General features: G+C 40.1%; 1 protein-coding gene across 4 annotated transcripts in view; it reads right to left on the bottom strand.

The window, feature by feature from the left end:
* Nucleotides 1-19,889, bottom strand: part of trak1a (trafficking protein, kinesin binding 1a) — a 29,053-nt gene extending 9,164 nt beyond the window's left edge. For 2 of the 4 annotated variants that reach the window (XM_007551815.2, XM_007551891.2), the window contains exons 1-8: nt 19,736-19,889; nt 16,585-16,779; nt 4,680-4,756; nt 2,040-2,156; nt 1,723-1,823; nt 1,445-1,553; nt 318-396; nt 81-211 (exon numbers count right to left, since the gene is read on the bottom strand). In XM_007551815.2, the coding sequence (XP_007551877.1) occupies nt 81-211; nt 318-396; nt 1,445-1,553; nt 1,723-1,823; nt 2,040-2,156; nt 4,680-4,756; nt 16,585-16,779; nt 19,736-19,739 (813 nt within the window). In that variant the 5' untranslated portion in view covers nt 19,740-19,889. Of the gene's footprint in view, nt 1-80; nt 212-317; nt 397-1,444; nt 1,554-1,722; nt 1,824-2,039; nt 2,157-4,679; nt 4,757-8,198; nt 8,618-13,690; nt 14,474-16,584; nt 16,780-19,735 lie in introns of those variants that run through there. The other 2 variants (XM_016672765.1, XM_007551971.2) reach the window with 2 other exon arrangements.
* Between the last annotated feature and the right edge of the window lie 4,222 nt (nt 19,890-24,111).

Genomic DNA, 24,111 nt, shown 5'->3' with positions numbered 1-24,111 from the left:
TAATGTATCTAAAAAATCCATGTTTGCATTAGGAGCTTCTTTTAAATTTTTATTATTATTTTTTTTAAAGGCTTTCTTACGAGCTTCGCCTTCTTCTGCAGGTCGACGATCTGAGAGAGGAGGTGTGTGATTTCCTCCTGCTGTCTGGAAGCGTCCTCGCTCTTCCTGGCTAGGTCTTCTGCCAGAGAGGAAATCTGCAGGTTGGCAGCTCCTGGGAGGGCAGAAGGGGGTAGGGGGGCCGGAAATGTTATAGCCACTGAAATTTTAACGACAGATGAGATAAAAGAAAAAAGAAAAAAAAAAGATATAAAACTCACGTAATTCTTTGACACAGTCATTGACAAGCTGCTGCTCTTTCTCTTCGTACGAGATGGTTTCCGTCTCCAAATGAGTCGCCTGGGAGGACAAATGGATAAAACGGTGGTCAATCTTTGCAATCACCTTCTCAGAAAAGGTTCCACGATGCGTTGATTTATCATGGAAAACAGATGCAGGTTTTATTAAAGCGTTCTGATTATGTATTGCCGAAGCTATGTCACTAAATTAAGGCAAAAAACGTAAAACAACCCTTCTTGTTTTACAATCATAACTTGTGAACAGGGTGCACAAATACACAGAGGGTGAAACGTGCAAGGCTAAATTACCCCCACATGTCCCACTAATATTTAATTCAACGTCATTCAGCTGCATGATTTTATAGCCCTCAGGTTTCTGCCGAAACTGACTGAATATTTCAAAATGGTTTATTTCCATTCAGAGATTCAGAGAGTCTGAGCCAAATCTTCGCTCAGATTGAACATAAAAAAATTGGTTCAGGAAGAATAATTCTTGTTAAAGTCAAGGTGAGGCCTTCGTACCTGCAAACACGTCACCATCTATCAGGTAAAGTGGTGGCAGAATTAACGCTGAGGATCTATTTAGTTTTCGGTGCTTTTGGAATAAACTACAAAACTCCCTACATCTTCAGGAGTTTGTCACCCAAGATGTTTTCTTAAAAATTCAGAAGCATATGAATGGTCAAATAAAGGTTTCAATATCAAAATAAAATTGGTGTTTTGCACAAAATGGGTGAGATAATACAGCCGAAAAGCTGGACAGTGATATCAAATCAGCCTAGGAACTGGTCTTGGATTGGATGCATCATTAAGCCTCTGGAGTGGCCCCGACTTCAACGCAATTGAAATTTGTAAAAAATCTGCTGAAGCGCTGGATCTGTGGCAGAAAGTCAACATATTTAAATAAACTCAAGTGGTCAGATTTCCAGTTTGGGAACAAACTGAGGGCTAGAAATAGTGTGTGTGGTCTACTTTTAGCCACATATGCAACAGAGTGATTAATCAAATGTTAGTGGGCTTGTATTGGAACTGGTGTGTATATCTACTTCCTGTTATCCGACATGTAGACCGTCGTCAACATTGCAGTGAAAGCTTATGCTTCTACGTACCGCAGATCGCAGTGATTTGTTTTCTTCTTCCAAATCTTTGAGTTTCTTCTGCAGGGAGTCCAGCGGGAACAGGGTCGGGGTGGACAAGCTAGGTTCACTCAAACGCACCCTGTAAACGCACCGATATTTCAACCTTTATCACATTTCTTTTATTTAAACACCCCCAAAACAAACAAATGATGATTAGATATTCAACCGAAACTTCTCAATGTCAATTCAACACCGCAGCTGCATGCAGACGTGACCGGAGCAGACGAAGTGAGTGTTAGGACGCTTACGGTGTGGAGGTGTTGGACTCCCCCTCACTTTCCTCAGCGGCGTTGGTGTAGAACTGCAGCAACTCGTCCTTCATGGAGAGGTCGTGACGCAGCTGAGACACCTGGATGTGAAGACATGTGGAGAAATGATGAACACCGGACAGGGGAAGGAAAAAACAAAACAAAAACAGCTGATGTGGAGGATTTTGTTCACAACATGTCCAAGCACCTGCAAGGCTTGATAAAAAAATCTAATAAACCTGCATATGTGGCAGTTAAGTATTGTCACCTTTGACCCTGAGAGACTACAGAAGCCCTTTAATGTTGCTGGTGTGTACCTCCTCTCGGATGTGCTCCACCTGCTCCTCCAGCAGCTCGTTCCTGTCACTCAGAGCTTTGTTCTTCTTCAGCAGCGACTGTCCGATGCGAGCTGCCAGCTCCAGGTCCCGCTCTTTCTGCTCCAAACACAAACTTTGATTTAGAGCAATTAAAAGAAATATATATATATATATATATATATTTTTTTTACTTAACCTTTATTTTAAACAGTATTAAATGCCACTGAGATTAAAATCTCTTTTTCCCCAAAAAGGAGTTCTAGCCAAGAGGCAGCAAAAAATACAAAACTTCAACACCATAAGAAATTACACTGTTAAAGAAAGCGACTAAAATGTTAAAACAACAACAAGTGAGTTGGTATACCATTTATGACTTTATTTCACAGTTAAATGTTCAAAATAGTGTTTTTTCTCTTTCGCTTCTCAGAAGGTGGGAAGACAAGTGGAGAAAGTCCCAAGTTCAGGAATTGAACCCTGGACCGCTACGTCTATGACTATTAGCCTCCCAGCTACAACAGGTGTATGTTTATTATTCAGGAAAAAGAAATTTACCAATCAGTTTTGATTAATTAAAGTGTATTTAAGTAGAATATCAGCCTTCTTAAAGATTAGTAATATATTAATCTTAAAGAGGAGGAAACATCAGCAAAAATAAAAGAATAAAACAAAATATGAACTGTTCAAGCTTTTACTGCAGGCAAATTTATCAGCGTCCCTTCATCAGAGCTGCACAATATACAATGACCAATTTTTTCAGAATCGCAATACCGCTGTTATCCAGATCAGTATTATAAAGAAGTCATAAATACTAGCCCAGTTATACAAGTACCAAGAAATCCCTCTGTCTGTGCCAGTAATATACTGTAGTTGGTCATTGCATAATGGGGCAGAAAATGTTTTAGGAGGATGTTGGAAAACTAAGATTTACTGGGTCGACTGCTCCCTGCTTCCAACAAAAGCAGAAAGACATTAACATCGCTTCGTCAAGTGTTTGTTTATACCGTCATGTAGTCATCAAAACTTATGAGTCAAGTAAAAAAAACAACCTTAAAATAGATTCATCTGTTATCGCAGTAACATAAATGCACATTCAAATCTTTTTAGAAAAATTCAACATTTATAATTTAATGTCATTTACTCAATGGGGAAAATGTCAACTTAAAAAACAAACAAACAAACAAAAAAAAACAAAAAAAAACAGGTTTTAACAGAAATCAATGGTGTCACAATCACTGGTCCCCCAAACACGTCCATTCAAAGAATATAAAGAAAGCTTTTTTTAATTTCTATTTTTCCTTCATAAAGGAAAAGTCCAGTTTTCCAACCATGATTTTCTTTTTTCCCTGCGTTATCAATATGACATTTCGTTCAGCTACTGGCCAGTGTGAAACTCATATTTGTTTTGTCAGCACAAGGTAAGCAGGCAGGTCTGGGAGGTTAAAAAAATATATAAAAAATCTCTCTAGCTTACTGTAGGGGAACTGGAGCACAGAGTATGATGATAACACACCGTCTACATCCCAACCATCAGAATGAAAGTCAAAAATGTTTCCAACCTAAACAGGTGGAGATTGAGCGCTCTGCTCAGACAAGACTGAGATTGAGTTTCTCAGCAAACACACTCCAAGTGGGTCTGATGTGAAGTGATAAATAGGTGGGAAAACACTTTGCGCCCAAATCTGGTGGAGAATCTATGATGCTTGTCTATTTCAAGAAAAAAAAAAAAAAACAGCATCACCAGATTCAAAATCAGCCTTCTTTCATGGCTTTCTCTATCCTCCAAGGGGAACACCCACAGTGTGAGCTGAAATCAGGAGGAGGATTTCACAGCAGAGGACTGAATACTTCTACCCTGTTTGCAAAATATGGCTGTCTAAATACTTAGTCATTTTATAAAACAATTATTTCTTAAGATGTTTCCCCCCCGCCCCCTGTTGAATACACAGAATTAAATGTTGGACTTTTTTCTCAAACTATAATCGTCCGATTACTCTACTGCAAATACAAATCCTTTCATTTGAAGGTTATTCATTAATCTTCCCAAGGACTGCCAATAAATGAAGTAAGTAATGGAATAAATCATGAGCAAACATACAGAAAAGGCTGCTATTAGTCACAGCTGAACAATCATTAAGGGCTTATTCACCTGAGGCAGGCTGAGTCTGCTGCCTCACAAACTTTTTGTTTCCTGGCAGTAAAAATAGCCAAACACACAAAGGCAGCAACACTAAGCTGTGTTTCATGTGCAACTGAAGAACACAAAGCATCTGGCATGGTCACAACCAGAGCTTTGTTCAGAGGAAACCTGCATGCCCATCTGAGTGTTACATCTCAAGCTTTATTTGACAGCGACACCATTCAAGTTTTCAGACACTTTTGTCTCTTGATGTCCTACTTTATGCTCTTTTTTTTTGTTGTTTTGTTGTTTTTTTTTGTCACAGACCGGGAGGTGATAAGTTACATTAAAATATCAGCTCTAGGAAACGAGTTCAACGACGTTGTTCTTTTGACCCTCAGAGAAAATCCCCACATTTTAAATCGTCACTTTAGTACATCCCCAACGTAAGTGCTTTAAAATCCCTCTAAAAATGTCGCCTTCTGTTTGATCTGCTTCGACAGATTTGACTTTTCCGTACTGACCTCTTCCAGCAGTCGGGTGACGGCGTCGATGTCGCTGTAGGTCTTCGTCATCTGGCCCACTCTGTCCGCACACAACACTGCAGGAGGGAGACACGGAGGGAACGGTAAGTTTCAGAGACAAACGTCCAAAAGAAGAGTAACAAACAACAACAGCAGCAGCCAAAGGAGCACATAGAAACTCTGCAGGAGCTTCAGGGATCCACAGCTCTGGAGGGAGAATCTGTTGACCACAAAACTATTGGTCAATTTCACATTTTGAACATTTTACACTGCACATCTTCCTGAACTCAGTATCTTCATGGTAGCATCATCTTGTGGTAAAAGCTTTATTCAGCAAAAAAAACCAAAAAAACAATGAAATCCTGGAAGAAAACCAGGATGAATACTTTTGCGAAGACACTGAAAACTTTTAGAGATCAAACAGTGCATAAAAAAAAGCATTTTTATTACACTACCAATTTGAAATTCAAAATAGAATCATCAGTATGTCTTTGGAGTTGCTGATAGAATTATATGGAGCCTTGGACCTGCATAGCGTGATCAGTGAAGGTGTCTCCAGTATTTACCCTGACAGACAGAAGTGAGTGGCGGGCCTCCGCTAGTATCATCAGACTTCAAATTATATAACTCTGCATCATAAACAGCTCATTACCTGCTGGATTTCAACTTGCAACCATCACAGCCGACATGTAAACAGAATTCAGCTGCTCCCTCTGCAGCCTTCTTTCCGCTTCCAGTTAGAAGCACATGCATGCTCAAAATTCATCGTGACCCACATAAACAACTCGCTGGTCTTTAACCTAACGAAAGAGTCATAAAAGATAAGCTACCGAGCACAGTTTCAGAGGTCAGAGTGCAGAACCACAACCATGTTCATCTGGATGATTATCAATCTCCTTCATTTGCAGATTCAGTTATCATTTCCTAGTGAAGGTACGCGTCTCATCATGGCTGACTTTTCCACATGCCATCATTGAAGCCCTAAAAAAAAAAAAGCCAAAGAAATTTGATCACATCTGACGCTTTCAAAGTTTATCTTTAGCAAAAAGGGAATGTGATGCAAGGAATATGCAAAACAATAATGCAAAAGGAGTCGGCCCATGCAAAACACACATTTTATTATCGACACTTGGAGCAGCAGCATGGCTGTCAGAAACAAGATATATCAGTACATTGCAAAAGTATTTATACCCCTGCAATGGTTTTTTTTTCATATTTTACAATGTTAGGACCATAGCCTTAATTTTTTTTTTTTTTTTTTTCATATTTTACAATGTTAGGACCATAGCCTTAAATTTTATGTAATGGAGGGATATTTAGATATGACCCTTCAAGTTCAACTAGAAATGCAGGTGTTAGAATGGCCCAGTCAAAGACTAGACATAAATACAGCAGCTTACAGTATAGTTTGAGTACGGCAAAACTGCTCTGTGTCATCACATTCTGCTTTCAACCTCTGTCTGTTATGGAGCATGCTGGGTTTGGAAATGTTGGCCTTTTGGGAACCTCATGGTTAAGGTTAAAGATCAAGACTGAAGAATCAACTGCACAGTCACTTTGTGAACGTTTAAAACGTTAGTAAAACACCGTTTTACAGCATTTGTGTTGTCAAATGCAGGTGTGCGTCACCTCTCTTGACATCAAGAAATAACAACAGCTCCTGCCATAAAGACCAGCCCTTTTCAAAGAGCTACAAACCTCAGGTTAATAAATAATCAGTAAAATAAACTTGAATCAAAACTTTAATCTGAACTGTCGCATCAACAACAAATACAGTACACACAAATGTACTGCAATAGCTGTTCAGGTCCAGATCCACCCGTATGCTGGCCAAACCACAACATTTGTCTTCATCTGCTATTGGCCGTGGAAGGACAGGGTGCAGCCTGTTTACCTGTCATACTTTATATTTGTGTACGTGCAGCTAATCAAAGAGCATGCTGGCTTATTTCCACAATAAAACTCCTCCCAGGTGAAACAACTAAACGAAAATACATGACGACGAATTAATGCGCAAAGCCTTCGGTGCCAAGAGGAAGTATTCATACTTTACCGATTAACATTTTAGTAACAATTTAGCTCTGAAGACAAAAAGGGGGGAGAAACCTGTTGATGAGGGAAAGTCTAACGTAACAGGGAAGGTAATTTAAGACGGATACGCTCACTCTACCCAGTGCCACTAATCCTTTAAGGACAAAACAGAGAAGACGCATTACGTCTTGTTCAGTCATGGCAGTAATAAAAGGTTTATTAGTCCAGAGAGTTACATTAATATAATAATGGATGTTATTAACCAGTCAACTGAACTTATTTTTAGTTGTAATTTTCAAGATGACCGCCTGAGTCACAGACACATTTAGCCCACTAGTGAGCAACACACAGGCACAAGGAGACTAAGAAGAAACTCTTGGTATCTTAATCAATGCCCTGAACACAATCTGTTCAGACTGGTGACATGCAACACAATGCGATTTCACTAAAAAAAAATCATTTCCTTATTGGATCTGGGTTAATATGGCTCAACTATTTATAAAAATTAACTAGCACAGCATAGCGCCTCTTGACAACAGAAAACTTAAGTTGCAGCTCATGCTTATATTAACAATGTGACGATCGATTTTTTTTCCCCCGGGGTGATTTCCAGTGGTCTGATTTGCCACGTCTGATTTTGTGCGATTAAAAATGATTTTCTGAAGAATCATAAAAGGGGCAGCAAGTCACTCCACAGATTTTCAAATCGAACAAAAACGAAAATGCATGACAGCACATATCGAAAGCAGTGCACTGTTTTTTTATTCCACGCTGAAAAAAATGGATTAAAAGTATGTTATTGATTGATGCATTAATAACCCCAAAAAATGATTAGAGTTCTTACTTCTGATGCATTTAAAGAAGAGGAAAAAAAAAAATCCTCATATTTGAGCTGCCGATTACTTGTTACAAAAAAAAAAAAGTCTAATTCCAGTCAAGGGCCAATTGATCAGGGAACCTCTAATTATAGAGGTATTTTTTACATCTAAACATCTTGGCATGTTTTCTGTCAGTGTAATTTGTCAGACGGCTGATTAAATCTGCAGTGTGGAGTTACAGACGAGGCCGAGGGGAAACACTCAGGCACAGGGAAGCAAACTCCAAGGCACCACACAGGAAGGAGCTGTCACTGTTTTAACCAATCAATCCCCCAAAGCACAGCCTGCCAGGAGTGATGATGTGCAACACACAATGGAGAATCATAAGACATTATTTCCTGCTTCCATCTGGGTTACAATTAATCTTAACCGTGATTATAATATTAACTTCTACAACAACATTAGAGTTTGTTATGTCATCCGGGGGGATGAGCTGCACTGTCCAGTGTGAGACAGGACCACAAAGGAGGGACGGCACCCGCAGGACAAACACATGATTCCACAGAAAAACGCCAACCAGAGCATAACGTGCACATTTTTCATCCATATGCTTTTGAACAAGCAACGAGGACTGCTGATGATCACACAGTCTCTACTAACCAGTAGCTACCTTCATAAAGTATCTGCTGCTCTTCATCCATGTCTTCATTCTGCTCATCCTGTTTGTATCTTCCATGCCTGGAGAAGCCAGGTTCCGCCTCTTCCTCCTCTTCATCCTCCTCCTGCTGCTTTGTGCTTTCATGGATGGGCAAACAAACATATTCCTCGTCCTGATCCTGGTCCTGGTCGGAGAAGTCCACTGAGTCCTCGAGGTCGGACATGCAGAGAGCCATCCTCCCCTTCTGATGCTACAGCCGACCAGTAAACCCCAGAGTCCTCAGAGGCAAAGCCATGTGTCCCACCTGGGGCCGGTACATTGCTGCAGGTCTGATGTTTGACAGACAAAAGTTTGCGTTTCCCTCTCGCAGTGCATGGCTCTCTGACAGGGAAGATCCCTTGTTTGTATGTGTGTTGGATACCAGCCTGATGAATATGTAGGAGTGTGAGTATCAGCTGTCTCTTATCGCAGGTCGGCGAGACTAACCAGACGGCTCAGCTCCTCCTCCTCTCTTCCCTGACTGGTCAGTCTGCGGCCTGCTCTACTTCAACACAGACACGGGGCAGAGTGGTACACCCCCACTTGTCTCATATTTAAAGTTAGAAAACTGGGTTAGAGCAGATTAAGACAACAGATGAAGGGATTTAAAGAGCATAATTCCTAAACCCTGTAATCCACAACTGTTTAATGGAGATTTTTATTTCGACGGTGGAGAGACACTGGCAACTTAAAGGTGGAAAAGTTCAAGCTGTTGAGTTCTTACTCAGGTTAAAAGGAAGATAAGTCATTTTACAACCCCTCTCAGGCGACAACGCCTTGGTACAGCCCAGCCTAGCCTCCATGGCGACACTGAAGCTGGGCAAACAGCGACAGCCACTGGTTTCCAGGGTGTGGCGAGATATACAAACCCCCGCAGGTGAAAGGTTTTACATGGATCCAGCACACGGTATCATCAAGCGGAAAAATATTTCCCTGCCTGTCCGTGTCCCGATACGATGCTGTACTTCTGCCTCTGAAAACACGCGTTCCTTTCAAATTGTGTCATAATGGCTTTTTTCAAACCACAGAACAGGTTTGGGCAGACCATAGCCACCGTCCCTCAGGCTGGTTTTTCCAGTTTGATTCCTGTTGAAAAGGACAGTGCACAGCGCTCAGTGAGAAGGCAACCATACATCTGAAAAAATGTGTTTAATTCAAACACAATGAAAGTCGTTCATTCAGGTTGTTGTTTGATGTGCTGGACCTCTTGGTCAGAAGAGGGCATGACCTGATTCTGACAGAACATTTTACACACAAACCAGCGTGACTAAACGTCAAGATACGTTAGCCGAGTTCCACACAAACCAAAGGGTCTTTAACGGACTTCCAACTTGCAAAACATAAAAAAAAAAACAAAAAAAACAATAACAACAAACTTCCAAGTCCAGGCAATGGGAAGCAGCCTGTGTACTCACAAACTTTGTCCGGCCTGCATTGTAACTTATCATTTTGTCTTGCAGTAGAAACAGTAACCCTTGAATATGTTCTTGCATCTTGACGCATTACAGAAAGAGCTTTTAGTAAAACTTTATATGTTACTCTATGTGGCAGAAAGGAAGTGTAAGGAATGAGTTCGGCCATGAATAAATTTTGATCATAGCTCGTTGCCCCGCTGGAAAGCGAACTCTTCAATGAGTCCTAAACTTTTTCAGAAAGTCAACAGCTTTTCTTTCAGGACTGCCCCGTATGCTGTCTATGTTTGGAAGTGGTGCTGCAAGCGGTTCTGCAAAAAACTCTGTTTGCTTTTCCAACACCTGAGAGTCAAATCTGAGCCACGACGTCATTACATCTTAATAAACATCTCATCCAGTTCATGTTCGAACCTCTGCTTGTTTTATTCTGAGATTCTGTGAAGGGCAACGATACCTGGATACAGTTGGACTACACAAGTGGCATTAATTATGCCAATATCCCTGCAAACAGATGCCCTAACATCACTAAGTACTAATCATCTGAGCTGAATTCATGTGCATTGAATCAGTTATTTCTGAAATCATGATTAAATCATTTTGTCTTGCAGTAGAAACAGTAACTCTTGAATTAAAGGAGGTTCCCTTTAATTTTTGAAAACAGTTGAAGTTAGGAGAGAACTTTTGACTAAAACATTAAATGTTTTCTTTCTGCTCAACAAAATGAAACCTGTGAGCCTCAAACTTTTTAGAAGTGATCTTTAGTCCAGAATGCCAGTTCTTTGCACAACCCTCACGCATTTTCATTGTAATTAGTTTAGAAAAGTGATTCCAGCTCTGGACGACCCTGCATGCTTGAGTAGCTCCACTCAACAGTCCCACAGAACAGCTCTGTTGTTCTGCGGACAATAAAGGGCTTCTCCACAAACAACATCCATTGCTTTCCTGGTCACATTCACTCTTCTCAGACCGTATGTTTTCTTTCGTTCTAGATTTTGTGCTTGCTTAATTTTAATCATTTGGATAAGTTTCCTTTGACAGTCGCTTTTATAAAGTTACCAAACCTTTCCGACATAAAACAGTGGCGTCATTTCCAAAAAAAGCAAACATGAAAATAAATTTTGCTGAATGAGTGTCTGAAAGTAGTCAACAGGGGCGTCGTCCCCCCTGGTTGAAAAGGAATGTTTATCTTTTTTAATCTGTTTTTTTTTTTTTAATCTCTTTCTCTTTCCTACTGTTTATTCAATGTCACATGCTGTTTTTTTTAATTACGTAAAGCACTTTGAAATGCCTTGCTGCTGAAATGTGCCACACAAATAAAATTTGATTGATTGATTGATTTAGTTACTCCTTTTCTACTCTGACGGGTTAAAAAGAATGGATAATTAAATCAAAAACAATTTAAAAAGACATCCCCTATTCCCAACGGGGCCCCACATTCCCATTGAAACAATGGGTCGGGGTTTTTCCCACGCCCTTGTTCTGATTGGACTCGGCTCATTCGGCCCAGTTCTTTTGAAGGCTTCTAAAAGCGACTTGCAGTGTCACAATCTGCTGTTAACAAAAAAAAGGGACTTGGAGCCACATGCAAATCACTGAGCTAAATATAAGCCAACCTACTTCCCCCTCCCTCCCCACGCAGAGCTCAGAATAAAATCAGCTGCCTGCTATTCCTGCCTCCATGAGGAGATTTGTCAAATAATAATCCCCTCGATCTGGTTGCCAAGAAAGTCAAAACACCAAACATTAGAAATCAAAACTTGGCAGACAGCCACGGTTGAATAACACAGCTGGAGATGAAGTCTTATAGGAAAGATGCTGAGCTGCACCACACTGTTTGTTACGTAAGAAGATCTACAGCATCCCTGAAGCACATGGCTATTACAACACACTGACATGAAATCAATTACTTTTTCCTCCTCCATCCGAACGATATTCACAAGAAATGTGGAATTAGATTACGACTTAAATAAAAAAAAATATATATAAAAATTCACATAAATGCACCGGTGTATATAACGTACCTAATCTTAGAAATAAACAGCGTGTTATGAGCAGCAGGTCAGCCGACACGTTTTACTGAAAGCTGCAGCGAAGCCAGATCAAAGCAGGCGACAGCAGACATATCACAGTCACAGCCAGAGCCACAGCCTGATGAAACGCTAATGACCGCTCCGACCTGCCGCCGTTAGCCCCACCTGTCACATGACCAGGTACCGTCGCCCCGGACGTCCTCAACAAGTCACAGGCACCAGGACCAATCTGTGGCATCATTACCCCACTGTATCTGGTTACACACTGGCGCTCCTGAAATGTAACCCTACATGATGCTGTAGCTGACCTTGGCGCATTACATAAATACTTCTCCCTGCACCAACACCTACAGAGATTTTACTGCTTGGTTATTCCTTTACGTAATTGCCCCTCCTGGTGTTAGTCATGCTTTTGTTTCATTGACTCATTCATTCATTTGAATGCGCTGTTGTTTCTAGTAAAGCACTCTGAACAGTTCAAAAAAAGCTAAATATCTATTTGTCTAGGCACTGAAGCGCTGTGATTATGTTGGAGAAAATCGACTACTGAGATCGCACATCCAAATAAGTGCTTTGGAAAGGGCAAACATTTTAGGTAACGTCACTAAACACAAAGAGAATCATTAAAATGGAGTTCAATTACATGCTATGTGGTTTATTTGAACAAGATCCATCTTTCCTATGTTGCCACCATGCTAAATGTTAGCTCTCTTGCAACAATAAACTGTTCTGTAATCAGCCAGCCAGCTGGGATTGTAGCTCTTTCTCTTTTATTGCTACTGGAAATCCATTTTAGGATATTAAGACCTTACCATGCATAAATTCTACATAATGCCTTACGTTATGCTGTAACTAGAGTCAGAGAAAACTGCATAATTTTCAGCTTGACCAGCTAGTAGCAAACATATTTCAGAGAGAAATTTTGCGGTGAACGCAGAAAGGTGATAACACTTTTGTGAGGCATTTCGTTTTTTAATGTCAAGTTATGTTAGCATGATACTCACTAACGTTATTGTTTGTTTTTCTAATATTGTACAGCCACAAAATGCATCATGTCTAAGTGTTAAAACATTGCACTGACAACAACAACCTTCATTGTGAAAGCCTGTAACTAAGGGCAGAAGATTCAACAGTAACTATTTTTTCAGTGTTAGTGGATTTCAGCTTACAGGAGTAATGAAAACCGTTTTGTCCTACGTTTTCAACCTTTTTCTGTTATGGAACATGTTGGATTTGGAAATGTTGCTGGCCTACTGGAAATGTCAGATTAAAAGTTCAAATCTATATTCTCTTGTAAAAAAAACAAAACGGGTATGTTTTGTGTGTTCTTTTATGTGAGCGGTACTAATCAGGCAAATTGCTACTATAATCAATAATACAGCAGGATGGATAGAAAACAACAATTACAGAAAAAGTCAATAATTTGATGTAATCTGCTGGACTTCCTTAAACAGAAAACTTTTGACCAACCAATTTGACTATTAAGTTGAACTTGACTGCATTGTTGGATAGCTAAGATCAATTGGATTGGATTTAATTGAGTGTTTTCTAAAGCCTTGAGGTGACTTTAATGTGTTGTGAATTGACACAATATAATATAATATAATATAATATAATATAATATAATATAATATAATATAATATAATATGAACTGAAATGAGTTGAAAATGTAGTATTTTGAACACTGTTCTAATATTTTAGCTTTTATAGAGACTGGTCAAAATAAATGTCAGCCAGTTAAAGGCTTCCTATAACTGGACACTGTAAATCTGAGACAAATGTTAAACTGTGCATGTCTTTATATAACAAAAAACTTTATGAGCAGTCCATGACTCAACAAATCCTAACTTCTTAACTATATGAACGGTCTGCTTCACAGCATAGTGTGGCTGCAGAACCTGATTATATATTTCTGCATATAACTGATCTGTTTTTCTTGTTAAGATGATATTTATTGTTAGTGTTGTGTAAATAAACTGAACTCAACTTTAAGAACTCTTACTAAAGTATATCGTCTCTTACCGTCCGTACACTCTTCATAGTACCAGTCCAGTTCATAGTAGTCAGCCTTGACAAACCTCTGGCCTCTGGTGTGGCCTCGTCTCTTCATCCTCACTGCTCTGTTAGAAAGACGCACCAATGTCCCAGCATGATTAGCCCTAGCATCTTTGGTATGTCCAGCGTTCTGGCATGGCTAAAGGAGTTCAGCTACCACTTAAATGTGTAATTCCAGATAGTGTCTGGGGGTCAGTCAGTCATTTCTGCTCTGCTCATGCTTGGTGGTCAGCGGAGGCCACACAGGTTAGAACAGGTCCTCTTATTCTCATCATATATCCTTTCAGCTTGTCTGTGTATTAAGCTCTATTCATTGGATATCTGGTGCCATTTGAGCATGTCACTCCACAGAGATGTCGCCTGCGTCATCAGCTGGAAGAAGAAAGGAAAAAAAAATACACTGTTGTGTTTATTTCCATCAGCAGAGGGTCTTCTGTGAGTCTCCCCTTGTCCTCTAGTGTGTTGTCTCCTTTTTTCTGTTCATCAGTTTCCCTCAGTCACTCCGAAGCTTCAGAGCAAAAGCTATAAATCCCATCGTCTTCAGATCCATTTAAAGCTTCGTGTTGGGTTTGTCTTCTTCTTTTGTCCGATTCCTTGGCAATTCAGTTCCTTTAAAGTCCAATTCTGTCCTTTGTCTTCCCTGATACAATACTACTCACTAACACTGACCCACACATGGAGCTCTGCATCTCCTACAATGACTCAATGAATACACTGACAAGCAGCAGCAGCAGTCACGGGTTTTGCAGCAGAAATGATGCTAACCATGACAAAACTAAAAGGGAGGGCTTTGAGGAAGCTTCTGGCCAATAAAAAGGAAGATTATTTCCCAGCATGCTCCCGCCTACTGCTGCATGTCGGCATTTGCTCCCTCCTCTCCTCTACTTTGTCCTTCTGAAAGGTTGCTATAGTAACAGGCTCCGACTCCAAGGCCTTTCGGCATGGAGAAGCTGCTAGCAGGAAAAGCCGTGTAGCGTTGGCAGTGGTGACGTGGCTGGCCCAAAATGAATGAACATTTCTGTCTTTAAAGGGAATCGGTCACCACCTTGAGAGTGATGAAACAATTTCACCGAACGGAGGCAGGGAACACAATTCTAGACTACGGTGCATAAAAAAATACATAAACCAAATTGTTTTAACTGAGAAACACAAACATGGTGTGAGGTTATATATAGTTTAGCAAATTTTAATGCACTCTAAAGTAAAATGCTTAAACGTCTGAACCAGTGCGTGATTTCAATAGTGTGAAAAACAACAATTATTAAAAGACATGAAACTAGTTTATTACTAATGAGCTTAAAGAAATATTAGTTAATAGTCTGCTGAAGTCCTGCAGAAGGATAGGAAGAGATTCCTTAAATTATACTAAAAATGCCCACTTTGTATTCGTTTAGTTAATTTATAGGTTAAATTAGCTATAAATTAATTTATAGTTAGTTATATGCAAATATAAACATAACTGTTTAAAACAGGAACTTGTGATAATTATTTTGGCTGTTCTGAAGTATTACCAGAACTATTGCAAAAATCAAAAACAACACAGCATCCACTTCCAAACAAATGAAACATTTGATACAACCCCTGAATCCATTTCATTAGAAGAAATCAGAATTAAAGTTATTTTTTTTAAAACCTTGTCTTTTTTCAGCATACTGTGCTTCGCAAATATTCAGTTTTGTAGAACATGTCGGCTGATAAGCCACGATGCTTTTCAATGCAAATAACAAAAAAAATAAATAAAATAAAATCCAATGGAATCAATTCTACCCAATCAATATAATCTATATAATATGATATAAACAATATAATGTTTGGTTAGACGTGTGGGTGGCATGCCATCACAACAGAGCTGGTCAGCTGCCTCCATGTCACCATCTCCTCAGACATGACCTTCTCATGTGGCAGGTCACGTCAGCACATGTAGCTGCCAATGCAAAACTTTGAGAACCAGTTCATAAAAGAGTGCTGAACATGTGATTTAAGGTTGGGCCGCAAACTGGATAACTAAATGCTTACATGATGAGGCGTACCACTCTTTATGATATCTGGTTTGATGCTTCTTGCAAGCTACGAAAGCCTCATGGCCTGACAGACACCCATTTGCTCCAGCAGAGCTTATTTATAATGCGCCCTCAGGGTGCCGATACCCAGGCCATCTGTCATTCATAGCAGATCCTAACAGCCAGGAACTGTAATACAGACAGACAAGAGGAAAAAAAAATAGCATGGCAGAAATCCCAAAGAAACCTTGACCTTGTTGTTGTCTATGTCTGCACAAGCCACAGTGACCCAGTAGCCACTGAACACAGAGGTGAAGTCCAAGTTTTCAACTGAGAATTTAAATAGAACATGTAATCTAATTTAAGTAACATTATTTTTACTCCAACCGAGTCACTAGTCAAGCAGACAGCAATTAGAACTAAATAATTAATGGTGAGAAAAAAAAACAAAAAACAAAACAAACTTCTGCTCTCTGGGTTTGCTGCGTGCACCATCGGCACGTGTTTCAGAGAGCCTGCTTGTGTTTATTGGATTCTTAGGTAGCTAAGTGGGTGTGTGTGTTTTCCAGCTGAAACGGTGGCAACGCTGAGGCAGTTTGATAAGAGGAAAGCAGACACATGCATAAAACGCAAGTTCAGAGCACAACACAAAGCTGAACATTAACCCGAGTGTTGGGAGAAGCAGCCGGTGTTTGTTTTGGTAACCATGTCCACGCTGTAGTGGAAAGATGACCGCCGGAGAGGAATGTCACTAATTTCTCCGACTTAAATCAATAAGAATTTTCTAAGTATGGTTGTTATTATTATAATTACAATGTTCGTTTTTAATTAGATAGAACTGCAAATTAGAGTTGAACTTACAAAAGTATTTGAAGGTCTCTTCTATCTGCTCATTGGTAAGGTCAAGGGAAGAGTCGGGGTCCACCAATGGCGTGTGCAGCCAATCATCCTGATCATAACCGAAGATGGTGTCGGCCCTCAGCTTGTAGACAGGCAGCTGCTCCTCCAATAGGCTGACAATCTCGAGCTCTGGCAGGTCAGCACTGTTACACACATCTGCACAAAGAGAAGGACAGGATGGTGTCCAGTCACTGGTCCTTTCTTTGACAACATCTTTTTCGAAACAATCATTAACTTCTGTCAAATGGTGGGTAAGATTAACAAAAAAACAACAACAAAAAAAGCCACATCTGACCAGTGAACTTCAAACTCCTGGCTGTTACATCCAAGAAAGCCTGTTTTGTTATAGTAAAATAAATTGTCTACTTTTTTCTGAGGAAACATTTGTTCCCTTAAAGAAGAGCTGGTTGTTCATTACACGCAGTTCAAAAATTAATAACAGAAATAAAGTCAGCTAGAACTGAAGGTGTGTGTTGCCCTCTAGTGGGCGATCAAGGAAAAGGCTGGGCTCTCTAAAAGAAACGAACATCAAATGAAAACTTACTGAGTTGGTTTAGAAACGATATTCAGCATAAAACTCAAATGCAACCTGTTTATGTAACTCCTCAAAACTACATTAGCGAGACAAGGTGTGCTGAATTAATAAAGTAAAACACAAAGTAAAAAAAATCTGATAACTCATGCATTGCTTTTCAAAAGCACCATCGTTTGAATTTTTTTAATTTTTAATCACATCATTACAACCACAAGTTTTCTGTTCGTTTACTGGGATTTCACTCTATTAACCAGCATAAAGTGAAGTGGAAAAAAAAAAAGATACATAGCTTTAAAATTTGATGACAAGTGAAAATTGTAAAAGTGTGGCTTGCACTTGAATTCAGCCAATTTACTTGGATGCTTCTAAATAAAAACCAGTGCAATCGATTGCCGTCACCACCTGTGGGTAATTTAATCCAACTGTGCTGTGAAGGCTGAAAATGTTTGTTAGAGAACAAACAGCATCTTGAAGACCTGGGTACAAGGCAGACAGGTCAGGGAGAAAGTTGTGGAGAAGTTTGAAGTGTCGTTAAATTCTAAAATAATATTTTAAACCATTATAATTTTATGGAATACTGTTCATTATCTGAAAATTATACCTTGAAACTTTGAAACTGAGTCAAAGAGGGTTAGAGGCTTATGAGCTGCAGAAATTAATATTTCAGCTGACAGGATCCTTTGTCATCCATCCTACAACTCTGGTATTTAGCCATTGTTGCAATATGTTTCCACAAGCAGTGTAAGAGATGCAGCAAGTATCTGGAAGAAGGTGCTCTGACCAGATGAAACCAAAACTGAGAGCTTCGCCCAACACGCAAAACACAACGTCTGACAGAAATCTAACATTGCAAACAACCCTAAACATCTGATACCCATGAAGTCTACACACACAAAAAAAATTCATGTTGTAGTTATTTTTTCCTCAAGAAATGTGAAACAGTGAAGCTTGAACTGACCACATTAGTAAAAACACTGAATGAGAATCAACTTAGAGAAAAAACCCCCCAGCTCTTTGTGTTGCTGCTCTGTCGCTCCACTGTCTATGACTCTCTGACAATGCCGTCTGTTACTGTTTGCTAATCCAAACTGAATGACTGACTGTGCTGAAAAATGCACACACACACACACACACACACACACACACACACACACACGCACACACACACGCACACACACACACACACACACACACACACACGCGCAGCAGCTGGTGAATCACTCAGCAAGCAGACTCAGTAGTTTTCCTGTGTGTTTTAGTCCACAGGAACATGACCCATATTCATAAAAAATGAAAATATTAATCTGTATTTAATATTTATTTCACCTATAGAATGTAAATGTTCTTTTCAATGTCTGGAAAATAGTGTGGCTTTTATATTTGCTGTATGTAACCTTTTTACACTGTAACATTGAATGTTTTGATAGAATCTGAACTTTAGTATCCATCAAATCTATGGATTTTTGACTTATAGGTACTGGAAAACGATTGCAGCAATTTGGTTGATTTCTACGTATTTTTAGGTAAATCTAAATGTTTTTTTCCCAAACAAAATTTTAAACATTAAGTCCACTGATTATAGGAATAATAATAATAACAAAAACAATTAACTGCATTCTGCTTATTTTTATTTTGCGTTCTTGCTGAAAACTGCAGAAAAGTCATCCTATAAATGAGAATAGAGACGTCTTATTGTTGGAGAAACCTGCACCAGTCAAGCAGCTAGAGAAGGAACTTAATGTAACGCAGAGGTAGAAACTTCAAAATAAGCTCAGCACAAACAGCTGGCGATGTTCAGTCTATCACAATCAATAAATGCTTGGATAGGATCATGAGGATTTCAAGTTCCAGGTCAGTCTTCAAATGTAAATATAGACCAGATGAAAAGAAAAAAAAAAAAAGCACCAGGAACAGGACGACATTGGTTGGATCAAATGCTGGAATACTCTGCCATCACACCGTCAGTCAAAGCAATAAACACATTGGGATGAGTGCAAGTGACAGAATCACGCTGAATTCTGGGGGGGAAAAAAAACAAAAAACAAAACAAACAAAAAAAAAAAACCAGGAAACTTTTGAAATTCAAGATCAACTACAGCAGTAGTGGCCTACTCCTATACTACGATAACGAAGCACCCAACTACCAACACAGCACTTTCAGTAACGTGGAAGCCTGAGTTGGGTAACAGAAGAGCAGCGAACCCACACATTACAAGCATGTGAACTGGTTTCCAACTGGCCACATGGTACTGGTGTCACATTGCTGAACCACCTGGACGAGAGCGCTGAAGAGTTGCTTAATATAAAGAAGACGTTCTGACTCTGAAGTTCAACATGGCCGCCTCCTGTTGACCACCACAGTGGAGAAATGCAACTTGTGGAAAATCTTCAATCGTGCACTCAAACAACATGACATCATCGTGAGCTTTAAATTACAAAGGCTGCACAACTACAAGAAACAATTTCCATGACAACTGAAACAGACAGAAACACAGGGGTGATATGTACAGAGTAAAACTCTGCTGAGAATGTTTGTGAAGTTTAAAATAAAACCAGCAGAAAGACCACTGTACTCACTCATGGTGTCTGGAGCCCGACAACCACCTACTCTCCTGTCCTTCAGTCACATTTTCCACTGGTCCAGGAGAGGGACAGAGGGGACAGAGAGAGAGAGGGAGAGAGAGGGAGAGAGAGAGAAAGACAGAGCTGGGAGGGTGAGGCACAGGAAGAGCTAGAGAGCGCCCTGCTAAAGGTTTTCGGACAGCTCTGTGTGAGTGCGAGACAAAAAGAGAGAAAAGAGGGGAGGGACGAAGTGGAGCGGAGAGGGGAGAGACCCGAGCCAAGCTGGTCTGTCATGCCTGACATGCCGATGACGATAACCCCACGGACCGCCCCCCACCCCCCGCTCTCTAGCGCGTTCTTCCTCACCCTTAAAGCCGACAAACCCGGTGTGGGGCACTTCCTAGGAGCGGAGCGAATCACAAACTTTCTACAAGCCCCCTGATCCTTTGCAAACAGAGGGAGGTATCGGCATGCCCGACCCTGTTCACGACCGTCTGCCTGCATCGGCCTCTGGGTTGGGAACCAGATGTTTGAAATGTGTGGGAGGCGGTGAAATTTAACACTTTAAATATGTCTTTTTTTTCTTCTTTTTCTGTAATCCTCCGTGTGTCGAGAATCAGTCTGAGTCAGCATTTGAGCGGCAGAGCAACAGGTCAGTGGAAAAGATTACAGCAGTAATCGTCAGCCTGGGTAACATGGGCAAAGCCACACCAGGAACTCTGCCAAATCACAGCCTTTTTTTTCATAGAATCCCATAAACACCAGGATTGGGCAGAGCAGAGAGAAGAAAAAAGAAAAAAACTTGATATGAGTTCTAACGCTCTGAAGCTCATGTAGGAGCGCCTCAGAGGGCACAGAAATAATGACAGTCATCAGCAAGGCAAGATTAATGATAATTTTATGTTTTACATAAAAATAATTACCTAAGTAACTTCATATTTTCTAATATAAATACCATTATTCTTTGTAAATATGGCTAAATAATGTTTAAGCTGTCGCAGATTCTCTGCATGCAACATGCCTACACGCAATACTGAGTTGGTCTATCAATGTACCATGATTTAAGTCATTATGAAACTACAACTAAATTGTTAAATTGCCAAAACAGCAGACAACAGCCAGAAACTGGCTTTTCAATGAGATCCTGTAGCTGAGGTATCTGGGGGTCTATGTTTGATATGGACCCAAAGGGGAAAGAAAGAAACAACACTTTTTAATTATTTTGATATTTATTGCAATTATCTTGCATCCGCCAACAATCACCAATTTTCTTACATGTAGCATGTTTTTCTAATAACCTGCAACTCTAAGTCACGCACAGGTAGACTCTGAATAAATGTAACCCTGAATTAGAGGTTTGTGCAAATAAGTCAGGACAATTTGGGAGTATTTCTGCCTGCCTAGACGCAATATCATAGTTCATAAAACAATCACTTCCAAAGTGTGATGAAAGTGTTTTGGATAAAAACAGCTAGTGCCAACTCTTGGTCAAGCTAAAACACTGATGTATGATTAAGGTTTTGCCAATTAAACCGTTTTGATTCCACAGAGACAGGATTCTTGCATAACTCTGTCTGTGTTTCAATCAAGTCCTCTGTCTCCTTTCTTTTTTTCTAAGGGTTCTCCTCTCCTGGTCGTATCCCATAATTTCACTGTGACTCCCCTCATGCCTTACATCACTGCTGGCTGCTAACCACAAACAAATAACCTCATATCCAGGAAGTGCACCATGGCAACAGGCCGTCCTATTCATCACATTGTGTTCATTCATCTTCTGGATTTACTGACTGGGGGAGATTTAGAGGCGACAGGAAATCAAGTGAGAGGGAAAATAAATAAATAATGTGATGGAGCATTCGGAGGCATCTCAACATTTCATTCGTGAGCTGAACTATAAATTGTAAAACTATTTGGATTGCTTCTTCTACTGCTATCACAACAAACCAGCAGAGGGCAGTACATATCTAGTCTCTAGAGGTTTGGCCTTTGTGAAGGAAGATGGGAAAGGCACATGATCCCAGTAAAAGTTTCCACAGCATGTCCCTTATTTCAGCATGTGATTTTGTACAGCAGACAAGTACGTTTTGCAAACCGGCTTGTGCAAACGATGTTGGCACGACTTTAAAAAGAGCCGTGGAAAAATATCGGAGCATCTCCCTCCAGGGCCTACAAAGACATGTGAATGCTTTCTTGACGTTTCAAGGTCACTCAAAAACTACGCTGTTTTACTCAGGACTAACTACCGTAAGATCAAAGCCTGAAATCAACTGCAGATACTTATTGTTGCTGAAGTTTTCTGCAATAAAACTATTAGTGGGAATGTGAGAATGTAAATATTTTAAAGAACCTTTAGGCTATAAGTGACAAGATATACAAAACCACAATTTAGAATTGCAAAATGAAGAGAACTACAAAAACCTATAACTGATTTACATATGTTTATAGAGGCCAGAGTTGAAATCTGAAACCTATAAAAAAAAAGGATGCATGGATGGTGGGAAAATGTGTTTCACGAATTGTAAAGTTTTCCAGGACCTTGAAAAATAAGTATTTACATAATGGATGCTTGAAATCAGAGCAGCACCTCTGCCATGTTTACTAATGGCAATCTTTGTGAAAGTTTGTGAGTATTAGGATAGAGGGACATTGCTGCTCAAATAATAAAAGGAACTGAGGTCACGCACATAGTTAGAAGGGAGGGACTTTTCCTGCTTTTATGAACAAGAAAGAAGAAAGCTCTTAATCACTGCAACACTAAACAAAACTCTGCTGATGGAAGTGAGGCAACTTTTATAACAAGTGGCTTTTGGAATTTTGCTTACTTCAGAAACAATGTCAGCTGTAAGAAAACAACATCGCAGGAGTAGTTAAAGCTGCTAATTAAAATAAAAATAAAAAAAAACAAGTTTACTGTCTCCACTGAGATCAGATTGTCTCTTTCTGAGTGTAATAGCTGAGGTTTGAAAACAAGTAGTGGAAATGGGTTAAAAAAAACAACAAAAAACCCCTGATAAACTACTGGGAGCTCCTCTCTCTTTCACATGCTGATTTGTACACAGAGCCGAGGGCCCCTGAGGCTCCGCTGACAGGATGTGACATTAAAACAGGGCCAGAAACAAACAAACTCTTCCCACTACACATATAGCCTTCAACATGTTCTTTCGCCTGCAGTATTCATCCAACCGTCTGAGACTGAGAGCTCGTAACTCTGCAACTTTTAAAGTGAGACATGTTCTGGTGCACACCTCCTAAAACATGTCAACACTGCCAAATGGACTTTTAAAGCCGTGCATACTTGAGAGATGAATTATATATACCTAGCCACAAAGTGCTGCTTCAGCAAAGCCAAATGGACTCATGTAAGCTACTGACTGCAACCTTGGGTTATGATATATGCGTCAACATTACCAGTAATGGTCTCGGCATCTTTGCAGGTGGCTTTGAACTCCTCAAGTGCAGCGGGCACACCGACGTACTCCTCCTCCTCCTCCTCCTCCTCCTCCCACTCTTCCTCACTGGCTAATAGCAGCTCTGGTCCGTGGAGCTCAGGTATGCGTCTGTGATCCGAGGAGTGTTCAGGGGCCGGGGCGGTGGAACAGGAACGGGTGTCGGGAGGCTGAGTCCTCGGGTCCAGCTTGGCGCTGAATGGTCACCAATTTAAAACAGGACTAGCCATGGAGTAAGCTCAGAGCCACAAAAGGTCACACTCGATTTGTCTGGTGCGCATCTTTAGGCCGGAGAGGTAAACGTGATGTCACACTGACTCAGCAGCACAGGTCAGATGACACAGCCGATGAGCCTGGAGTGCTCACTCGCTTTGGAGTAAAAAGAGGACTCACTTCATACCTGGAAGAAAAAGAAGGGTGGAAACACAGAGGATAGGAAGAGTTTTTAAAATTTCACATCATTTATGAATCCTGATTTATACAGAAAAAAAACAGAGCAGGAATTTATGCCCAAACTCAGAATTTCTAGTTTGTCTCAGCCAGAAAACATCTGCTATTACTAAAAGCTATAAAGCTGCCAGATCAATCCACTTCATCTGCTGAATACGAGTCTGACAGGACAATTTTCAAAACACTTAACCAAAAAAAAGCACATGAATTAACTATTTCAATGCCGTCGTTCCAGTTACAGCCCGTTATACACCAGACATCCTCAAACCATGTTAGCTTAGCGTGTAGCGCAAACATTATTCAGCTGTGTTAAGAGCAACAAACCAAAAATTCTCTGTGAAAATGTAGACATTTAATATTTATTTAATTAATAAAGTTTTGCGTCACATGGTAGAAACATTTTCAGTTTCAGTCGTTTAAAGTTCCTCAAATTAACTAAAATTGTGCTTGTCTGACTAGCTGTTAGCATTCCACCAGAGGATTTCTTCCCTTTTA

Source organism: Poecilia formosa, unplaced genomic scaffold (genome assembly GCF_000485575.1).
Source record: "Poecilia formosa unplaced genomic scaffold, Poecilia_formosa-5.1.2 Scaffold0, whole genome shotgun sequence".
NCBI lineage: Eukaryota > Metazoa > Chordata > Actinopteri > Cyprinodontiformes > Poeciliidae > Poecilia > Poecilia formosa.
This window is presented reverse-complemented; position numbering and strand designations above follow the sequence as displayed.